General features: G+C 35.5%; 4 protein-coding genes across 5 annotated transcripts; 1 reads left to right on the top strand and 3 right to left on the bottom strand.

Moving 5' to 3' along the window:
- The first annotated feature begins 989 nt into the window (after window positions 1-989).
- LOC108150329 (guanylate kinase) lies at window positions 990-2730 on the top strand. Its single transcript, XM_017278451.2, has one exon. It carries the CDS (start codon window positions 1132-1134, stop codon window positions 1816-1818), a length of 687 nt encoding a protein of 228 aa, XP_017133940.1. The 5' UTR covers window positions 990-1131; the 3' UTR covers window positions 1819-2730.
- On the bottom strand, window positions 2714-3270 carry LOC108150331. The gene is made up of 2 exons (XM_017278453.2): window positions 3013-3270; window positions 2714-2929 (listed from the first exon to the last, which is right to left on the bottom strand). Exons 1-2 carry the CDS (start codon window positions 3245-3247, stop codon window positions 2883-2885), a joined length of 282 nt encoding a protein of 93 aa, XP_017133942.1. The 5' UTR covers window positions 3248-3270; the 3' UTR covers window positions 2714-2882.
- A 445-nt stretch (window positions 3271-3715) lies between these two features.
- Window positions 3716-4861, bottom strand: LOC108150330 (NADH dehydrogenase [ubiquinone] 1 alpha subcomplex subunit 5). The gene is made up of 3 exons (XM_017278452.2): window positions 4750-4861; window positions 4467-4628; window positions 3716-4016 (listed from the first exon to the last, which is right to left on the bottom strand). Exons 1-3 carry the CDS (start codon window positions 4768-4770, stop codon window positions 3825-3827), a joined length of 375 nt encoding a protein of 124 aa, XP_017133941.1. The 5' UTR covers window positions 4771-4861; the 3' UTR covers window positions 3716-3824.
- A 274-nt stretch (window positions 4862-5135) lies between these two features.
- On the bottom strand, window positions 5136-7724 carry LOC108150117 (ninjurin-2). 2 transcript variants are annotated; one of them, XM_017278081.2, is made up of 4 exons: window positions 7401-7724; window positions 6247-6316; window positions 5658-6040; window positions 5136-5520 (listed from the first exon to the last, which is right to left on the bottom strand). In XM_017278081.2, the coding sequence occupies exons 1-4, from the start codon at window positions 7476-7478 to the stop codon at window positions 5335-5337; spliced, it is 717 nt and encodes a 238-aa protein (XP_017133570.1). In that variant the 5' UTR covers window positions 7479-7724; the 3' UTR covers window positions 5136-5334. The 2 variants fall into 2 exon arrangements, with proteins under 2 accessions (XP_017133570.1, XP_017133571.1); XM_017278082.2 differs by having other exon boundaries at window positions 5658-5992.
- Window positions 7725-17678: the final 9954 nt, after the last annotated feature.

Here is a 17678-nt window from a genome sequence, read left to right as displayed (position 1 = left end):
CTCACTCTTCCCATTAGAACAGAAAAGATCTTCAGGTTTTCGATTCTCCATTGAAAGCGAGCTCTTCCCAAACGGGTGAAGATGAGCTGAGCGGACATGAATATAATAATATTGACTGAATATTAGCATATACACAGAGTAGTAGGATTCTAGACAGAAGCAGAGGCTTGCATAAATCCCTAAACATACGAAGTAAACATATATATTTTTGATTTATCGGACGACGGCAGTTGTAGGTTTACATTCAGGCGAATCATTCGGAAACAAACCAAATTCACTTTGGGCATGCGAAATCAAAATGTGATCAAAATATGAAATTACAAAAAACGTAAGAAAATGAGAATAAAATGGAAACAATTAAATGGAAACAAGCAGATGAGAAATTCATAATTAATTTAAGCTAAAAAAAAAAAACACAAAAATAACTAAAAATGCATTGTAATTCATTCGGCATCCGTTTCAGTGTGTATGTGTGTTTGAAATTCTATGCTAAATGTAAAACAGTATAAGAATATAACAGTTTTTAAACCAAAATCGTTTAGTTTTAATTGGTTGTAATTTTGGGAGTTACTTTATATATTATTTTTCTTGATACATTATTAAGATAACAATTTTAAGATGGTTTTTTGTTTTAACTACAATGTTATATTATTTACTTCTAACTTAAAATCTTTAAATAGTAGAACTTCAAAGTTTTAACTACTCTTTAATCAGCGTTAGATTGCTTTCATTACTTTTTCTTTTCCAAATTAAATTGATTTTTGATAAAATAAAGATAATATTTGGATTTAAAGAAAGGTTTTAAAATTCAATCAAACTAAAATAGTTTTGCAATTTAATTTAATTATTTTACATTTTTTTTAATTGTTTCATTTTTCAGTTTAAAATTGAAAATTGGGGTGACCATAAAGATTGTACAAAATTATCGTTCTAATCGCGCAATCGATAAATATCGAAATTAGTCCATCGCTGGCCCGCACTGGCACCCACACAATCACACACACACACATTTGCAATAGCACGCTTCTCTTAATTTAGCCAAATACAAAAAAGAACCAGCTTTTTTTTTTTGGGCCCCATTAGCGGTGTCGTTGTTGTTGCACTGGTGCTATAAGAATAAAAGGCCACGCGATGATAAGCTTTCTGTTCATTGTAAATCGCGCTCTCAGCAGCAGCGCGCTGACCTCCGTATCGAGCAAGAAGATGTCCGCCCCGGGACCACGCCCCCTCGTCCTCTGCGGCCCCTCGGGATCTGGAAAGAGTACGCTCCTGAAGCGTCTGTTCGCCGAATTTCCCAACACCTTCGGTTTCAGCATATCCCATACCACGCGAAAGCCACGGGAAGGTGAGGAACATGGTGTCCACTACTATTTCGTGGAACGCCCCGAAATGGAGGCGGCCATCGCCGGCGACGAGTTCATCGAGACGGCCGAGTTTACGGGCAACATGTACGGCACCAGCAAGGCGGCGGTGCGGGAAATCCAGGCACAGGGAAGGGTCTGCATCCTGGACATCGAACAGAAGGGTGTGGAGCAGATACGCCGCACGGACCTCAATCCCATCCTGATCTTTAACAATCCCCCGAGTATCCAAGAACTGGAACGACGGCTACGTCTACGCGGTTCCGAAACGGAGGAGTCGCTGAAAAAACGCCTAAATGCTGCCCAAGTGGAACTGGATTATGGTCTGACGCCCGGTAATTTCCACAAGATTATCAACAACGTGGACATCGATGTGGCCTACGAGGAGTTCCGAAACTTTGTGGTCCAGGAACTCAAGCAGCAGGAGATCCAAGGAGTGCCCATCAGCTTGAATTAAGTGAAAGGACTGTAAGAACCAGTGTGCAATGATATTAACCTCAGTAGGGTGGAGTAAATAGTTATTTTATTAGAGCACGATTCGATGGTAAGAAAAGTAATCCATGAAGTTTATTTTTCATTGGAAGGCATAGGCCTGGTATTTAAATGTATTTCTTAAAATTAAAGGAAAATAAGATTCTGTTAGGATGGTTAATATTTAGTTAAAACTCCAAAAGCTTAAGAATTATAGTGTCAGTAATTTCCTTTTCTTCGCATATTCATTTTCCTTTACTATAATACCTTTTTATTCAGAGTAAAGATAGGTATTTTAGATTTATTATTTTTTTAATAACAGAAAACAAGTTTTATTTGGATAAAATATGTACTAACTATTTTCACAGTAAGCAATTTAATATAAATTAGACTAAAGCATTGTTTTAGTTGTTATATTCTTTTAAAACATTAAATTCGATTTTTTGCTAGTTCAGTTCTTTGCTGTAGTAGATTTTTTAATAATTGTTGGAAAAAGTAAAGAATTTTTTTGTCAGAAGAGGAACATTTCAAAAAAAAGTGGATCCACAATTTCGAGTAAAGTTAAACATTTTTATTAAAGACCGCCAAAGTTAACCCAATTAGAGGTGCAAACTTGACCTATTATTTGCAATGAAAACGTGCCATAGATTACTTTTCGTGCCAGCGATTCCGAAAACACCCACCCTAAAACCACGTTGACTAATGGCATTTATACTTAAGGAATGGCTTGTATTTATTAATCTCCTCCTGTCCACCTCACTGTTGTGCAAATTCGTTGTTGTAGTTGTTACTTTAAGCTGAAAGTTGTTGCGCCGCTTCACGGTTGGTTGAAAAAAAAAAACCGGGGAAGGCAATTAAAATGGAATCAATAAAGCAAACAGTTTGCGGGTATATTGTATTTTCACCAAGGTTCAATTACATATTCTACAATATACGGAGCTGCGAAGGTCAAAATGTTATCGGCAGTGGGATTGTTTATACAGTATTTGGTTTCCACACGCAATCGCTCGATTTTCCCCCGGCTTCAGATGTCTGGAACTTCCGTCTCTATCACTCGAACGTAATGCGTACTCCCAGACGAAAGTCCTGCTCCGAACCTTGGATTATTACGAGGGATACGCATTGGTCTTATAGTCATGATGGACATGCAAGCGTGCCTGGTATTTGGTGCTCCCCATACCCGATTGCATTCCCTGGGTGCGATGCACCAGGCTGGCGGATCCATCGATCTTCGTCCGACTGTCTGCACTGCTCCAGAGTCCGGCGATGGCCTCCAGTGCCAGTTCCGTCTCATCATCCTTGTCGTCGTGCTCCGCCGAAACCGTGAGATCAATCTGGCGTCGCTGGCGGGGAAGCGATGCCACAAAACCGCAGGAAATCGCGAGCAGCAGTAGGAGGAACTGAAGAGCACGCATCTTGAAAGCAAACTGAGATCGTCAATGGATCATAATAATCTGGTTGGAATATTGAAGGGAGAACTGGTTGGGGGTTGTTCCAGATTTTATTGATTTAAAGGGAGAATCAACATATTTGTGGTCATCGTAAATGAAATATTTCAAAATTACTTTAATTTACTTTTTCGAGCCTTATCCTCAGCGGCTTAACTGTTTTTAAATTTAATTTTGTGTTGTCAACGTTAAACACAAACTATTTGAATTTATCTCAAGTCCTATTTAAAAAAAAAAAATTACTTATAACCCCTTTTTTAAAGATCTGGAATACTTACTTTAATTCCTTTTTTAAAACAAAAATGTATCCTTAACAAACAAAAAGACCTAAGTTTAAAATTTTAAGATTATAGTCTCAAAGTTTTTAGTAAAAAAAAAACCTTGTGAACACATAAACCGGAACACACCCAAAGATCACAGATCGAAGCTCTAGAATTTTGTTTGTTGATAATGCTACCAGCTTATCAACGCCTTTATTGCTCTCATCTCATTTCCCATTCGCTGTAGAATAATTAGTTCTATGTGTAAAGCTTGAGGCTTGAGCCTAAACTTTGGGCTCCAGGATCTGGGCGGGCGGCCAGTCCCACTGCTTGGCAGGTGCGGTTTGGACCAACTTCTCCCAGGGCTTCCAGCCGAGCATTTTGCGGGCCAGCACCAACTCGTTCTCGGCCTGGACAATCAGCTCCTCCACCTGACCACAGCCAACGGCCTTCTCCAGGGCAACGATGTCTTTGTTCTGGGGGATAAATATATTTTTTAATTTTAATAGCTAATTGTGTTCGATTTAACGATAAAATATATTTTTACAAATTTTATGTAAGTCACATTTTGGATATAATTTATCTGACCATCAATAATAATTTCTTACTTAAAAGAAATAAGACCCTACCAAAGGATCTCATTTTGAGATGACATTTAGAAGAGAATCTTTCAAAACTATAGAGCGAATTAATATTAAATATGATTTTATAGAGCAATTAAGTAATGGAAATTGGTAACTAATGTTTTATTAAAGAAAAATTTTATAGAAGCAAGACTTTATCAACGAACAATCCTAAAAAAGGATAGGAATTTCCATATGAAATTTTACAAGGATTCATTCTAGAGTTTCTACCAAGGATTGAGACAATAAATATGAACATTTATTGAATTGTTAGGATGTTATTCCCGTGCAATATAATCTTACTTGGGCCACTGCATCGGCGCGTTGTTTGACCAATTGCTCCGTGTACTTTCGGTAGCTGGCATCCTGTGGCATCTTGGACACCGCCCCCAGGATCTTTCCGTAAAGGGCACTCAGTGTATGGTGAGGATTGGAGGACACGGCGAGTCCGGTTAAACCTGTGGACTGCAGAAGGAAGCGATGACATAACCATAACAATTGGAGGATCGGCTTGAGTTTCGGCGGTTCAAAACGCTACACCTCTAGTATCCAGACTTGTGTTTTATCGTATTCCTCGCAAACTTACCGCCTTAATAATCTTGGCCATATTTGGAATAGACTTTTAGCCGAAAATGCTTAATTTTCCGCACGATTTTTTTTTGTAGTCAATGAAAAACAGCTGTTGCCTGGTGCTGTAAAATATCAAAGGTACTTTGCAGTGTTGGTCAATTTTAGTGGGGCAGTTTATCGATAGTTTGGCGGTAAATAAATTCAAAAAGCTAAAACACGATTATATTTAAATTTGTTTGAATAATTTTACAAAAATATTAAAATGATACCATTAAGTTTTAATAATATATTAACTGTTATATATTTATTAATTATTTTTTAGCCATCGCCAAAGTTAAAGTTTCCTTTCAAAGCCCAAAAATAAATATACAACATATTTATCCATACAAAATTTCCTAAAAATAATTATAATAACATTTTATTAATTTCCAATAAAGTGTAAAATGCTCGTGGGATTTTATTTATTTATCACAATTGATTTTTTAAACATAGAGAAATGAGGCGCTTTGTGAATTTCAATAACTTCCGACCTGCTGTGAATTTTATCTAAGGATGCGATTGTGCTTACAAATCTACATGCTAATTTAAATTTATCCTGGAACTAGATGGTATTGGCAGGCACAGGGGCTCGTTCTGCAACGCCAAACGCTGATATAAGGACATTGACCACCGTCACAATAAAGATGCCGATGACTGTGTAATTGTTGATCTTGTTCGCCCGGCAGATCTCTTGCTCATTCTTAATGTTGTACCGGCCATTCCAAATAAGGCCCACGCCGACAGCGATCTAAAATAAAGAGGAATATAATATAAATAACTTTAAAATTATGGATATACATATAAATAACCTTCCAATTATAAACAAACTCGGACAACCAAAACTTTGATAATATAGAAATTAATGATTGGGTATACGCAATTTACCTGGAATATAATGCTCAGTGAGATGAACAGTAAACTGGGATAAAAGTAAGGATGTTGAGTGTTGGTTTCCAGCACGTAACGCAACTGATTTGCATTGGCCGAGAGTAATGCCAAATCCATCATTCCCTGGGCCAGGGTTTTCTTGTGCTGATATGCATTCACATCGGGTATTGGTGTTTCCACTCCGTTGATCGTCACAAAACCGGGTCCATTATAGCCCGGAAAGGAGAAACTGGGTCGTCTGCCTCCATTGGGTACGAGAACATTGACTCCTCCTCCGCCACCGCCACCGCCGCCGAGAAGACCATCGTCCACGCCGGGATTACCACTCCCATCTTTAACAAAGGGACGATCATCGTTGTCATCGTCATCCGTTTCGGGCACTGTCAAAAGCCAGAAAAATAAAATAGTCAGTATAAATTGTTTTCCACTCGCTTACACTACTTACACATTAATGTGGTTTACATAAATTGTTTAAAGATTGTGGTTTAAAGCAGCATTAGTCACAAAATCGATTAACATATAGACAGACAAGCACAAAAAATGAATCTAGTTTTTCAGAGATAAACGAGTATGTTGGGATACGAACCTGCTCTGGGCACTCGTGCATTGTTACGTCTGTCGATTGCATCGCCGTTGCTGTGATTGTTGATATTTTCCTGTAAAATTTCAATAACAACGTTTCCGGAATATTAACAAGTTGGCTTGAAAAATGCATTGTTTTCAGCGCTGATAAATATGCAAACGCAAATTAATGCAACTATATGTTAAGTGGGTACTATAATTTCTTATCTGTATATAGGCATACATTAAAGAATTTTCAATAGCTTTAAAAATTCAAATGATAAGGTTCAGGGACAAAAATGCATGGCAAATCCAGCTGATAACTGAATAATTATTCAGTTATTAAAAGTCTCAATTAATAATTATAGCAATTAAAATTATAACTACAAGTCTTTGTTTACAAAAAAATAATAAAAACCTATCAAACCGTTTTTTCCGCAAATAATATTTTAAAGAAGTTTTGTTAAAAGCTAATAATAAACATTGTTATACAAAATAAATACAAAATAGTTTCTAATTTAATAATGTATTAATCTTTTATTAAATTTGATTTGAAACACAAGTTTCGAGCGTGAAATAATATTTTATTATGACTATAAAGAAAAAAACACCATTTCAAAAGATTTATGAAATCTGAATGATTGATAAATGAGTCATTTAAATAGATCCCCCTGGTCGTGTGATTTTTCCGACTTAATTTTGCCAAAAAAATTAGTGTACCAACTGGGGAAGTTTTTCTTCGCTTTACACAACGATTACCAGCTTGTACGTTTTTTATATTAAAAAGATCTAAAAGCACAGAAAACATATAACTGGTTTATGACATTTGTTAACATCACCGAATTTTAATGTTTATTATGAGATAAATAATATAATTTCATTGATCTTGCACAGATTGCAATAAAAAATAAATCAAAAAAGTCTATTTAGTGGTCCAGGGGGTCTATTTCTATGACTAAGTCATGGGTTTTTTACGTTTCTGCTGTCACTTTTCCCAAAAAAATTTAGGTGCTATCTGAGGGAAGCTTCTCGTCTGTTTACACAAAAATTAACAAGCAATGCGAAACTATAATTTTTCGTAGACACTTAAACAACCTATCAGCAAAGTAAACAAAGTCACCGGTTCTGTACATTTGTTCAGCCTTCCCGCAGTTTAATGATTATTAAGCTTAAACTCACTTGATTTCTCGTCAAAGTTTTATCATCTTCCAGCGGCAGCTTATCCATTTGCAGTGTAATATGCTGTAGGTCACTCATTTTTTTGAAAATTAATTAAATACAATTAAACGGCTTGGGGCAATTATAAATTATGAACTTCAGTGCGATCTTTGGCGTCAGATACTTGAAGAATTCCTTTGTTTGTTTGTGTCCGTTATATAGTATATTTTTATCTAGATCTTTTGGGGGAAATCACTTTGGTGTTTATGTCTTTTTTTTTCTGGCTTTTTGTTAATACTCGTGCGCGTTTTGCGACCGCTCGGCACGCTATTCCTCATACAACTGACCAGAGATACAAATAAAATTGCGAATATTCTCTCGCGTCCACTTGTTTGGCCGGTTGGTCGCCAGCGTTACGTTTCCCCAAACAATCAGCCATGGGGATTTCACGTTCTCAGCCTACAGAATTACAAGTTTTATGTTGGTGTAATAAAAAGAATTTGTTAATACAACATTCTCCAAAAGAGGGTTGGAGTGGTGTAAATCAGAGTTCATATACAGCGAAAAATTGTAAGAAACTGTAATTTTAAGTAAAAAATACATTTTAAAAAGTTCGAAGGCTATTAATATACGAAGAAAAATTCTATGTTTAAATATTTATTAAGCTGCAAAGTACTTTTTGAGAAGTTTTTAAACTATTTTTAGGTTAAACTCATTTAAGTTTTTGTGTTTAAATATTTTTTTTATACTTTAAATAACATTATATGTAGAATTATAAGTATATGGTTAGACTTTCTTCTCAGTGATGCATAAAAAAGTTGTTTGAAGCTAGCACCTATCCCGCACATTCTCTCTTTCAACTTTCTCTCTTTCTAATATTTTATACCCATCTCTTTCTTTTGGTGAATTATTTCCGCAGTCTAGCACGCCAAGTTCCTCGTTCGCATTAAAATGCATTCGACCAGCATTTAGTTTTCCGACGTCATTACATTCAGCGCGATAACCCAGAGCACTTATATATAGTCTATAGACTATGTATTTTCAATGCTCTTTTTTTTTGCTACTGTTTGAAAAACGCGAGTTCTTGGAAAAAGCCCAATTGAGCTAGCAGGAAAATGTCACAGGGAATATTTACGATTTTAATTAGTCATCAAGTGGGAGAGCGCAACTCACTGAGGACTTTCACAATTAAAGAACAATCGAGTTCTTTTGGCTTTATCGAGCAGAAGAAATGAGAGTCTAAAAACCGGTTGCCAAGATTGGTAGCATTAAACATACATACCCACACACAAAATTTCCAAGAGTTTACCCCCTGAGTATCTACATGGCCTGGGATGCTGTTGGACCGAAACCCAATGGCTTTCCATATTTCTTGAATTTATTTTTGGCATATGAGATTGTTGACGTTGGTTAAATTGTCATTTATTTCTGGAAATTATATCTGTTGCAAGAAATTTTTTACGGATTATTTTTTTGCCTTAACTTAAATTTGTTTAATTATCTAAAAACAGAATTTCGTTTACTTTATTCAAAAAAGTAAATCCGAATTTTAATACCAAATGAATGAAGGAAGAATGAATGCTTCTTTTCAATATTAGATACGATTTTCGCTGCGAAAAAAGGTATATAGTTATGTAAGTAAAAATAATTATTAAAGCTTTTATGCGTAAAAGCATAAATGTGAAGTCTTTTTAATTTTAATTTCAAATTATAACGTCTTTTGGGTTTCCGAACTGTACAGCACTAATTCTCATATCTGCGCTTTTGTCGGACATTCTGAGTTTGATTTTCAAATGCGACCATAGCAGGGCGGTATAATTGAATTTACTGGTTACATAAATTTATAATTTTTTATTTGCTAAGCACTTTTGTCGTTTGAGATTAACCATATAATCATTTAAATCATCATAAAAAACATTTTTTTAATAAGCTTAAAATTAAGAAAACGGTGTGCACATAAATTTATTTGAAGTATAAAGTTTGATCTATTATCAAATAGGAAATCAAGTCCTTTAATTGAAGACCAAATAAAATGTTCCAAGGCAATGTTTTGAACTCAAAACAGAGCGCGAAAAAAGTAGTGCCGTTTAGTCTAGACTCAAACCATACTTTATTTACTGTTCAACACTAGTTGATTTGCCCGGGAAACATGTGTGGTGGAAAAAGTTCAAATGAAATTTGATGAAAGCTTTGGAGAATGAAAGTAAAGGTTGAATTTAATTAACATGCTCATTTAAAATGCAGACCGGAGACAGACCGCAAAATCTCATTTTCCATTGTCAAATGTCTTGCATTTGATATGCAATGTCTTTGTGTGCGTGTGCTTTTGGGGTGCCAATTGAGACCTGCGAGGTAAATACAACTTTAGTTAATTAGTCGTTTCGGTTAATATGGTAATTGAATGTGCATGTACGGACATTGGCAACAATACACATGCGTACATGTGTATAATGCATGGCAATAATCTGGCAACTGTTATGTCATTGGGCTTGCATAAATTATGATTGTGGGTTTGGGCGTGGGTGGTAGGTATAGGGTGAGAGTATCAATTCCTTGCCCAAATCGATACAAGTATGTAATAGGAAACAGTGTAGGTCAAATTACTGTTATCAGGTATCATTTAATATTCAATTTTTATTATATATTCTATAATACATTATAGAAAACTTACTAGAATACAAAGTGAGAAAAAAATGCCTCTTAATATCTGGAAAGTTTATTTGAATTTGAAGAAGCAAGATTTGAAAATGTTCCAACATTTCTACTAATTTAATTTTTTACGACTGTTAAAAAATATTCAAGCTCAGCACAGAAAAGCCGAGTTTACATGAAAAATTGTTACATGGAAACCCCTTTTCCAGAGGCCAAGCCTTGAAATTGTACTACCAATATTCGTACTCCCGGTGTAGTTGCATGTACAAGGACAAACAATCATGTCATACACTTGTTCCCTTACTCCAGCATCCGCATGCATGCATAATCGGACAGCCCCAAACCGAAATGGCGAGCACGTAAACGGAAACCCAACGACAATCGCACATTTCCCAATAATTATATTTCAATGCATCAGAATTTCAGCAGGACAGTTGTCTGGTTTCCGCAGGACAACAACAAATAGAGAATAATAACAACACCAGCAGCCGTGGAATCAACATCATCATCATCATCATCGTCATCATTGGTTTATCATCGTTGGCAGTAGCAGGAGCATCATAGTCATCGCCATTGATACAGTTATGAAAGCCGGTGAGCATAACAAAGGCCTCTTGGTCAGTTCACCTACACGCCCCATGACTGACTCCTGCCCCTCTGCCTCGAAAGTCCTTGCTGTCCTGCGGTGAATTCAGGGTGGTGGCTGGCATTGCGTTCGAAGGGAAGGGAGTGGCCTTTGTGGGCCTTTCCCGGTGTGGTGTGGTTGGTCATTATCTGTTTAACAGTTCCACATTTAACGATGAAACGTCCGCTGGCATTGCCAAGCTCGTCATGATATGGCCACATTTGAGTGGGCGGCTCCGAATAGCTCATATTCCTCCCACTTTCCTTAATTCCCTTACGCCAATCTCACAGCTAGGGATGGCAAAATGTGCTATAGCTTAAAAGATGTTTTAACATTATAGGATCTTTTAACGTAGTCGACTAAAAGTTGGTTAAGCCGAAGATCTCTTTTAATATTCATTAAATACATATACAAAATAAATATATTTACTGTTTCTTAAACGTCGATGATAAAGAAATAGAAAAAACAAAAAACCTGACTTTAAAATCAACCAACCATAATTATGTAACGTAGTACATTTTTGTTTCATTCAAATATAGCTAAAAGCTTCCTTTCATAATGTACATTATATTTCCATAACATTTCCTAATAATTTAAGTGAATTAATCAAAATGAGACTTCGAAAACTAGAAGCATTTTAACTAGATTACTTCGTAAATGAGCAGCCAATAAGTTTGGCCATCCCTGATCTCCCCTTCTCCGTCTGCAAAGTCCCGGCATATTGTGTATTACAAACGGACAATCAACGGACAGGCATGGGGCCAATAAGTTTATTACTTACCTCGGCGCATTGCCCAACCAACCATGTTCAGATCGAGAAGGAAGGGAATGGAAGGCTGTTCAGGATAGCACAGGACGAGTCCTTGAGCAGGAAACGGACATACACACAAGCACACCCACAGATGTTCGACATCGCAACGCATCATCTTGCCGTGTATAATTCATGAAATGCACATCATTGCCTCAATAATGATTGCCGTTACACACACACACACTCTCACACACAAGCACGCCTCAATGGCTGTGTATACAATGTGTATTTGCCTGTCATGGCAGGGGGATTCCCAGAATTCATTGGTCCATATGTGTGTGTTTGGATGACTCGGTATTTGTGGGTATCCCGTTGCTTTGTTGATTGTTGAATTAGATGGCAGATACCAACTAAATTTGATGTCAGTGATTCATACATTGCGGTTTGTTGAATAACTAAATGGAATTGTCGGTTTAAATGCGAACTATAGTTCTGGTTAAGTTTAAAATCCATTTTTCTTTATATTGGTATTTCCTTGAACTACATTCATTCTTTTATTTCCTTTTAAATTTGGAAGGCCACCGAATAAATAAAAATGCTTACTGTTTCGTTCTCATCTTTGTGCTAATCGCTTAAATAAAGCTAAAGGTAAACCTTGGAAACAAAATTTAAATTTATTGTTTAAATATGCTATATAATAGTCAAGCCGTTTTAACAAAAATCCTTTTACACTCCCACTTCTTTTCGAAAATTTAACTTTTCGTTTCGAATCTTCCATCGATTTTCTCATTCTTTGTCTTATACTGATTTATTGTTATAGCAAATATTTTAATTTGTGGTGAGAACCTGTCAAAATAAGACAATATTGCGTATACGCCACATGGGCCATCAACAAATTTGCCATCTTAATTTGAATAGAAATGAAACAAATTGATATTTGTTTGATAAAAGGCATTTTAATTGGGGTTACTGAAGGGACTAAGGCATGGGAACCTACCTGCCAAAACAATATGTGGTTAGGTGGGCGTAAGGAGTTCCGGATCCTGGCTTAAAGTATTGACGAGTGTAACTGACTGATGCTTACCCTCAACTCATTCACTCATTTGCACTCAAACACTCCGTCTGCGGTAAGCATCCTTGTTGTTGAAACATTTCGGGCACACTTCAAAAAAAATGGCTTTATAAAACATTTCTAGTTTTTTTGTTCATTATACAAAAAACTAAAAATAAAAATATATTTGTGATATAAATATTACTTATAACTCAGGAGCTAAATCATAAAATATGTTTCTAAATTGTACAATCCTTAAATTCAAGCCAAAAAAAAGTAAACTCTTCTTATGTTTTACAAAAACTTGGCTTAAAGCATTAATGTATATTTTAATATAATCAATAGGTAGTTGCTTTGTATTGCAAAATTGTCCTTTTTTGAAGGCCTCAAGACATTAAAGTGTTTATTTTAATATTCAAATGTAAATCTCTTCTTTTAGTGCACACACGGACAACATAAGATGAGCATACACACAAACTCGCAACAGAGAAAGTGGGGTGAGAGGTCGGCCATTATGACCACTTGCTAGGCACCACCCACACCTTCCCCACTGCCACGCCCACTTTCATACCATCGCATCCCACCCCAAAAACGGACATGGAAGCCGGGCCTCCTTGTTGACACACTTCTGCCAACAGTTGATCTTGTGGCCGACCGCAGGCATGCGGATTAAATCCATAAAGGATACGCACACATGTTCATTTGATATGCACACGTGTATGTGTGTGTGTGTGTGTCTGACTTGCGTGCTTGTGTGTGTGTCTATGAAATTTTAAGCACGTCCGTTTCATGCCTAACGAGCCCCATTTCCAGCCCCCGAGCGAGATGGCAAGTGTGGTAGCCGAGAAGTGAAAGAGAGAGAGAGATAGTGCAAGTCACAAGGATATGGAGCTCTCGTAAGTAGGCAACAAATTGTATCTGCTTGTGCGTGCAGTGCTAAATCTTTGCCCAAACAGACAAGGAAATCGGAATTGGTTTAACAAAGATTTCAATACTCTAATAATATAGTTTCTTTTATTTAATCACTTTTATAAATATCACATAAAGGCTTACAACAATGCACAAAATATTAAAATATTACAAAATATTGTATGCTCTATTTTTAATAAAAAAGAAAACATTTAACAACAGCAATATATTTTAAATGTTTATGCTTTTAATAAAATAATAAAAAAGGTTTACAGGAATGATTTACACAATCTTAAATTTTTTCGTCGATGATATCAAAGATGGATCGCTTATTAAATATTAATAAAATTTATTGAAATTATTAAAGTCAAGGTATCTTAACAAAAATTAGTTTGTTTAAATAAAAGAATTTTAAAGGCTTGGAAGTCTCCCCCTTTGTATTAGCTTTTTATTTGCTCACCTTCAATTGTTCAGCTTAACAAAAGATTTATGCTACCCGACATACCAAGTACTGCCCACACAAACACAATGTCGCACACGTTGAAGCTGTATTGTGTACTATATGTATTATGTTTACAAATCACACCTAATAACAATTGAGCAAGGATTTAGCACGTCCCGTTCGCCCTCCTGTGGCTCGGAAAATTGTTGAGAGTTTTGTGTGGCTTTTGGGTTAATTAAAATATGCAAGCAAATAAAACGAAATTGTTGCTATGTCTGGTCGTCGCTCCTGCTTCTCAATTAGATGAGGCGTAAATTGTGGTCGAGTTTTTGTTTACTTGTTGGCTTACACGGGGCCTAACGGTAAGCGGTGTGGCAAGGTATGAAAATGCATTTTTAATTTCATTTAATTTGCTTCGCTTTCTGCTCGCCAGAGTGAAAATGAAATTGATTAACGCTGTAAACTCTTGTACATTTTCATAATAACCCGACCCGACAGTGGCTGCAAAAAAAAAAAAGGGCGAACGACAAAAACCGAAATGCGTCAACAAAAAATGGTTAAATAAATAAATTAAAATCAATAAAAACCACAAAAACACACACATATGTACGAGTGGTTGTGTACGAGAGAGCCATTTTAACATGCACATTATTACAATTAAAATTAATTTAATAATAAATTCCAAAATAATTACATTTCACTTGTTTAAATAAACGTTTTTCCACCATGGAATGGACTCTGGGTAAAGGACCAACAAATAAAAATGATACCATTACATATCGGTGTTTGTATGTGTGGATATCTGTGTTTACATTGTCTGAGTGTGTGTGTGTAGTGTCACTGGCCAATTGGCAATCTGCTGCAAAACTTTTTACCAAAAAGTAAAAAAATATTCGGTATTTAAATGAATGGAATGCCCTTTGAAATTCCTGGGTATATATACTTTTCAGATGTTTTTATTTGAACAGTTCGATTGCTGAATTGGAAACATTTTTCAAGTTCATAAACGCTTCAAATTCATGTAAAAATCTAAACCGATTTCCTTCACGTTTTAAATAATGTTATAAACGATATATACAGATTATAACTTATAACGTATAAAAGATTAAAATTGTTTATTCTCACTCCTTTTTTTGACAATTTTATTAAACTCTTCGTTCTTTAAGCCAATTAATTTTATTGCCTCACAATTTCAAAAATATGTCTCTATATGTTTCTCCATATTCATGTATAATTCAGTTGAAATTCAAATTAAACCTCAAATATTTCCAAACATTTTATCTCGAGAAACAAATGAATCTGTGATATAAAGACCATCCAAATAAATCTCCTGCATAGATCGGCGGATGAGAGAAATACAATTTTCTGCTTTATATTTGCATTAAAAATTCAACATTTTCCCTGAATCTTTTGCACAGGCATCGCATAAATAAAATGGCACACAGATATATACGATAATATATACATACGTATGCGTATGTCTTTGTATATATATATATATATCTGTCAGTCATGTATGCCATGTGTATGACTCTGTATAAGTAAGTGGAGTGTCCTGCGAATGTTTCTCTACTGTTTGCTCCTTTTTTGCGTGTGTTTTTATTTGTTAATTTGTATGGAAAATCACTTTTTGCCAGGGAGCTCGAATAAAAGCAGCGAAAAGTAGGTGTGGGTTCGAGTGTAAATAAAACCCATTTAAAAAATTACGCTGTTTTTATAAGGTAACAATGCATACAGCAATTTACACACGTGTGTGAGGATGATGCAAATTTGCATAACATTTTTGCCCGGGACCACAGGACGAGGGCAGCGGCCACGCCCCCATTTTACACACACAAATAGTTATGTGCAGGATAATAGTACCTGAGCTATATATATTTTTAAAACATTTTTTTTATAAAACTGATTAGAATTTATTTATTAATTTAGCAATTTTCTTAAATCACAAAATGGTTTTTAGTTTGTATAGTTTATTTTGCTAAAAATTTCTTCTTTAATAAGAGTCTAACGTTTTTAAAGAGTACATGTATGAAAAGAAAATAAATTAGTTTAATTTTATTTACAGGCAAAATGTTAAAATTATGTCCTTTTATTCTAATTGTGTTATATAAATAAATCTAATCTAATTGTGTTTTATAAAGTAATTATTAAATGTGGGTGTTAATAAATACATTATTAAAAGGTACAAAATATGATTTTTGCACACTGCTATTATTTTGAACACTAGTGTACTTACATATAGGTTTACTCGGGCGTATAAATTCACATAATAAGTCCTTCTTCCTGGCGCCCGTGTTGGGTTTCCTGCGGTTTGTGGATGATTCTGTTGTTGCTGCTCCACTCCTCATCACATAGTTGTTGTTGTTGTTGTCGTTGTTCAGGTTGCTGTTGTTAACGTTGATTCGTGACAAAAACAATAACAAAAGGAACAACGGCAACAGGAAAAGCGTATGACAGGGATATCATCCAGGGATATACAATTTGGTAGGTCATTATCCCTGCTCCTCCGTTGCCAACTCCTGTTTTGACTGCGGTTTCAAATATGGCAAATAATTGTGAAATGTTTTGGGATCCTGCTCTTTGCTTCATATATCATCATCATTATTACGGCTGTGCGCCATCTGGCGGCTGTTGTTAATGTGTTTGCTATTTTTGTGTCGTTGCTGGTTATTGGTTTATTGTTAATTACTGGGCTATAAATTAAAATAACACACTGGCTAAATGTGTAATCAAAGTTGGTTAGCCAAAATGCTGACAGCTGTGAGTTGAGTTTTTAAAAGTATACTTTTGTTTAATTCAATTAAAGGTAAGAATTGTGTTAAATATTTAGATAAATATAGAAACTGCCAACACAAGTTATTTCAATGTATTGTTTTAACTTGTAGTTAAGTGGCCATAATACATTTGTTAATCAATAGATGTAAACTTATTGAGTTTGAAATAGCGTTAATAGGTTTTCAAAAAAACTTAACATTATCATTTAAGCAGTAACCGAAAAAATAAATAAAATATCCAAGGTATAAAATGATTTGTTTTGTCATGCAATTATTAATTTTTATTAATACAGCAGTAACATAAAACATTTTTATTGGGATGGAAATAACTAAAATAAGTCTTAAATTTATGTTGTCTTAAAATTAGTCTTGAATTTATCTTCATCTCATTTAAATGTTTAACTTGTAAGTATAATACATAAAATATATAAAATATACATTTTTTTAGTTAAAAAATAAAAATACCCATTTTATTATTTTTTTGAACAGAAAGTTTCAAATTTTCAGACTTTATACCAGCGTATAGACAGTATTTTTTTCCCTCCTCGTCTTAAAGGACACAATAGTATCGCAATAACAATTACGATGGCAACAAAAGCAAACTGCAATAAAATACAACACAGACTCCGTGGGACTTTCCACTCGTTTCTGTAGACGGATCTCTCTCCTCCCACGGATTTTCCTGCCGCTTTCCACTTTCTTTTAGCCAGCTTCTTGTGTTGTGTGTGTTGGCAGCGAAATTGCGTTGAATGTTACCTGCCATTTGGCAGGGCATACACACGCAGGGTCTGGGATCCCTTTTAACCCGGGATCCTCCTCCTGCTGAAGCGCCAACCCCCCCCCACACACACCCATTTACCAGTCGAGTATTAAGTAAATGTCGGGGCCTAGGACCTGGGTCCTATATGGGAGTATTTGTCCAAGTAGAGAGGGAGTCCACCGGCAGACTATATACAAAGGAGTTGTCTACAGCATGCATATGCAACATGGAGGACTCTTGCTACTCGCACTCCACCTCCTCGTCCTCCTTGATTTCCTTACAGTCCCTTTCGTTATTGCGTTTTCGTTCTATGTGGCAGACAACAGACAGGACAC

Source organism: Drosophila elegans, unplaced genomic scaffold (genome assembly GCF_018152505.1).
Source record: "Drosophila elegans isolate 14027-0461.03 unplaced genomic scaffold, ASM1815250v1 contig_208, whole genome shotgun sequence".
Taxonomy (NCBI): Eukaryota; Metazoa; Arthropoda; class Insecta; order Diptera; family Drosophilidae; genus Drosophila; species Drosophila elegans.
This window is presented reverse-complemented; position numbering and strand designations above follow the sequence as displayed.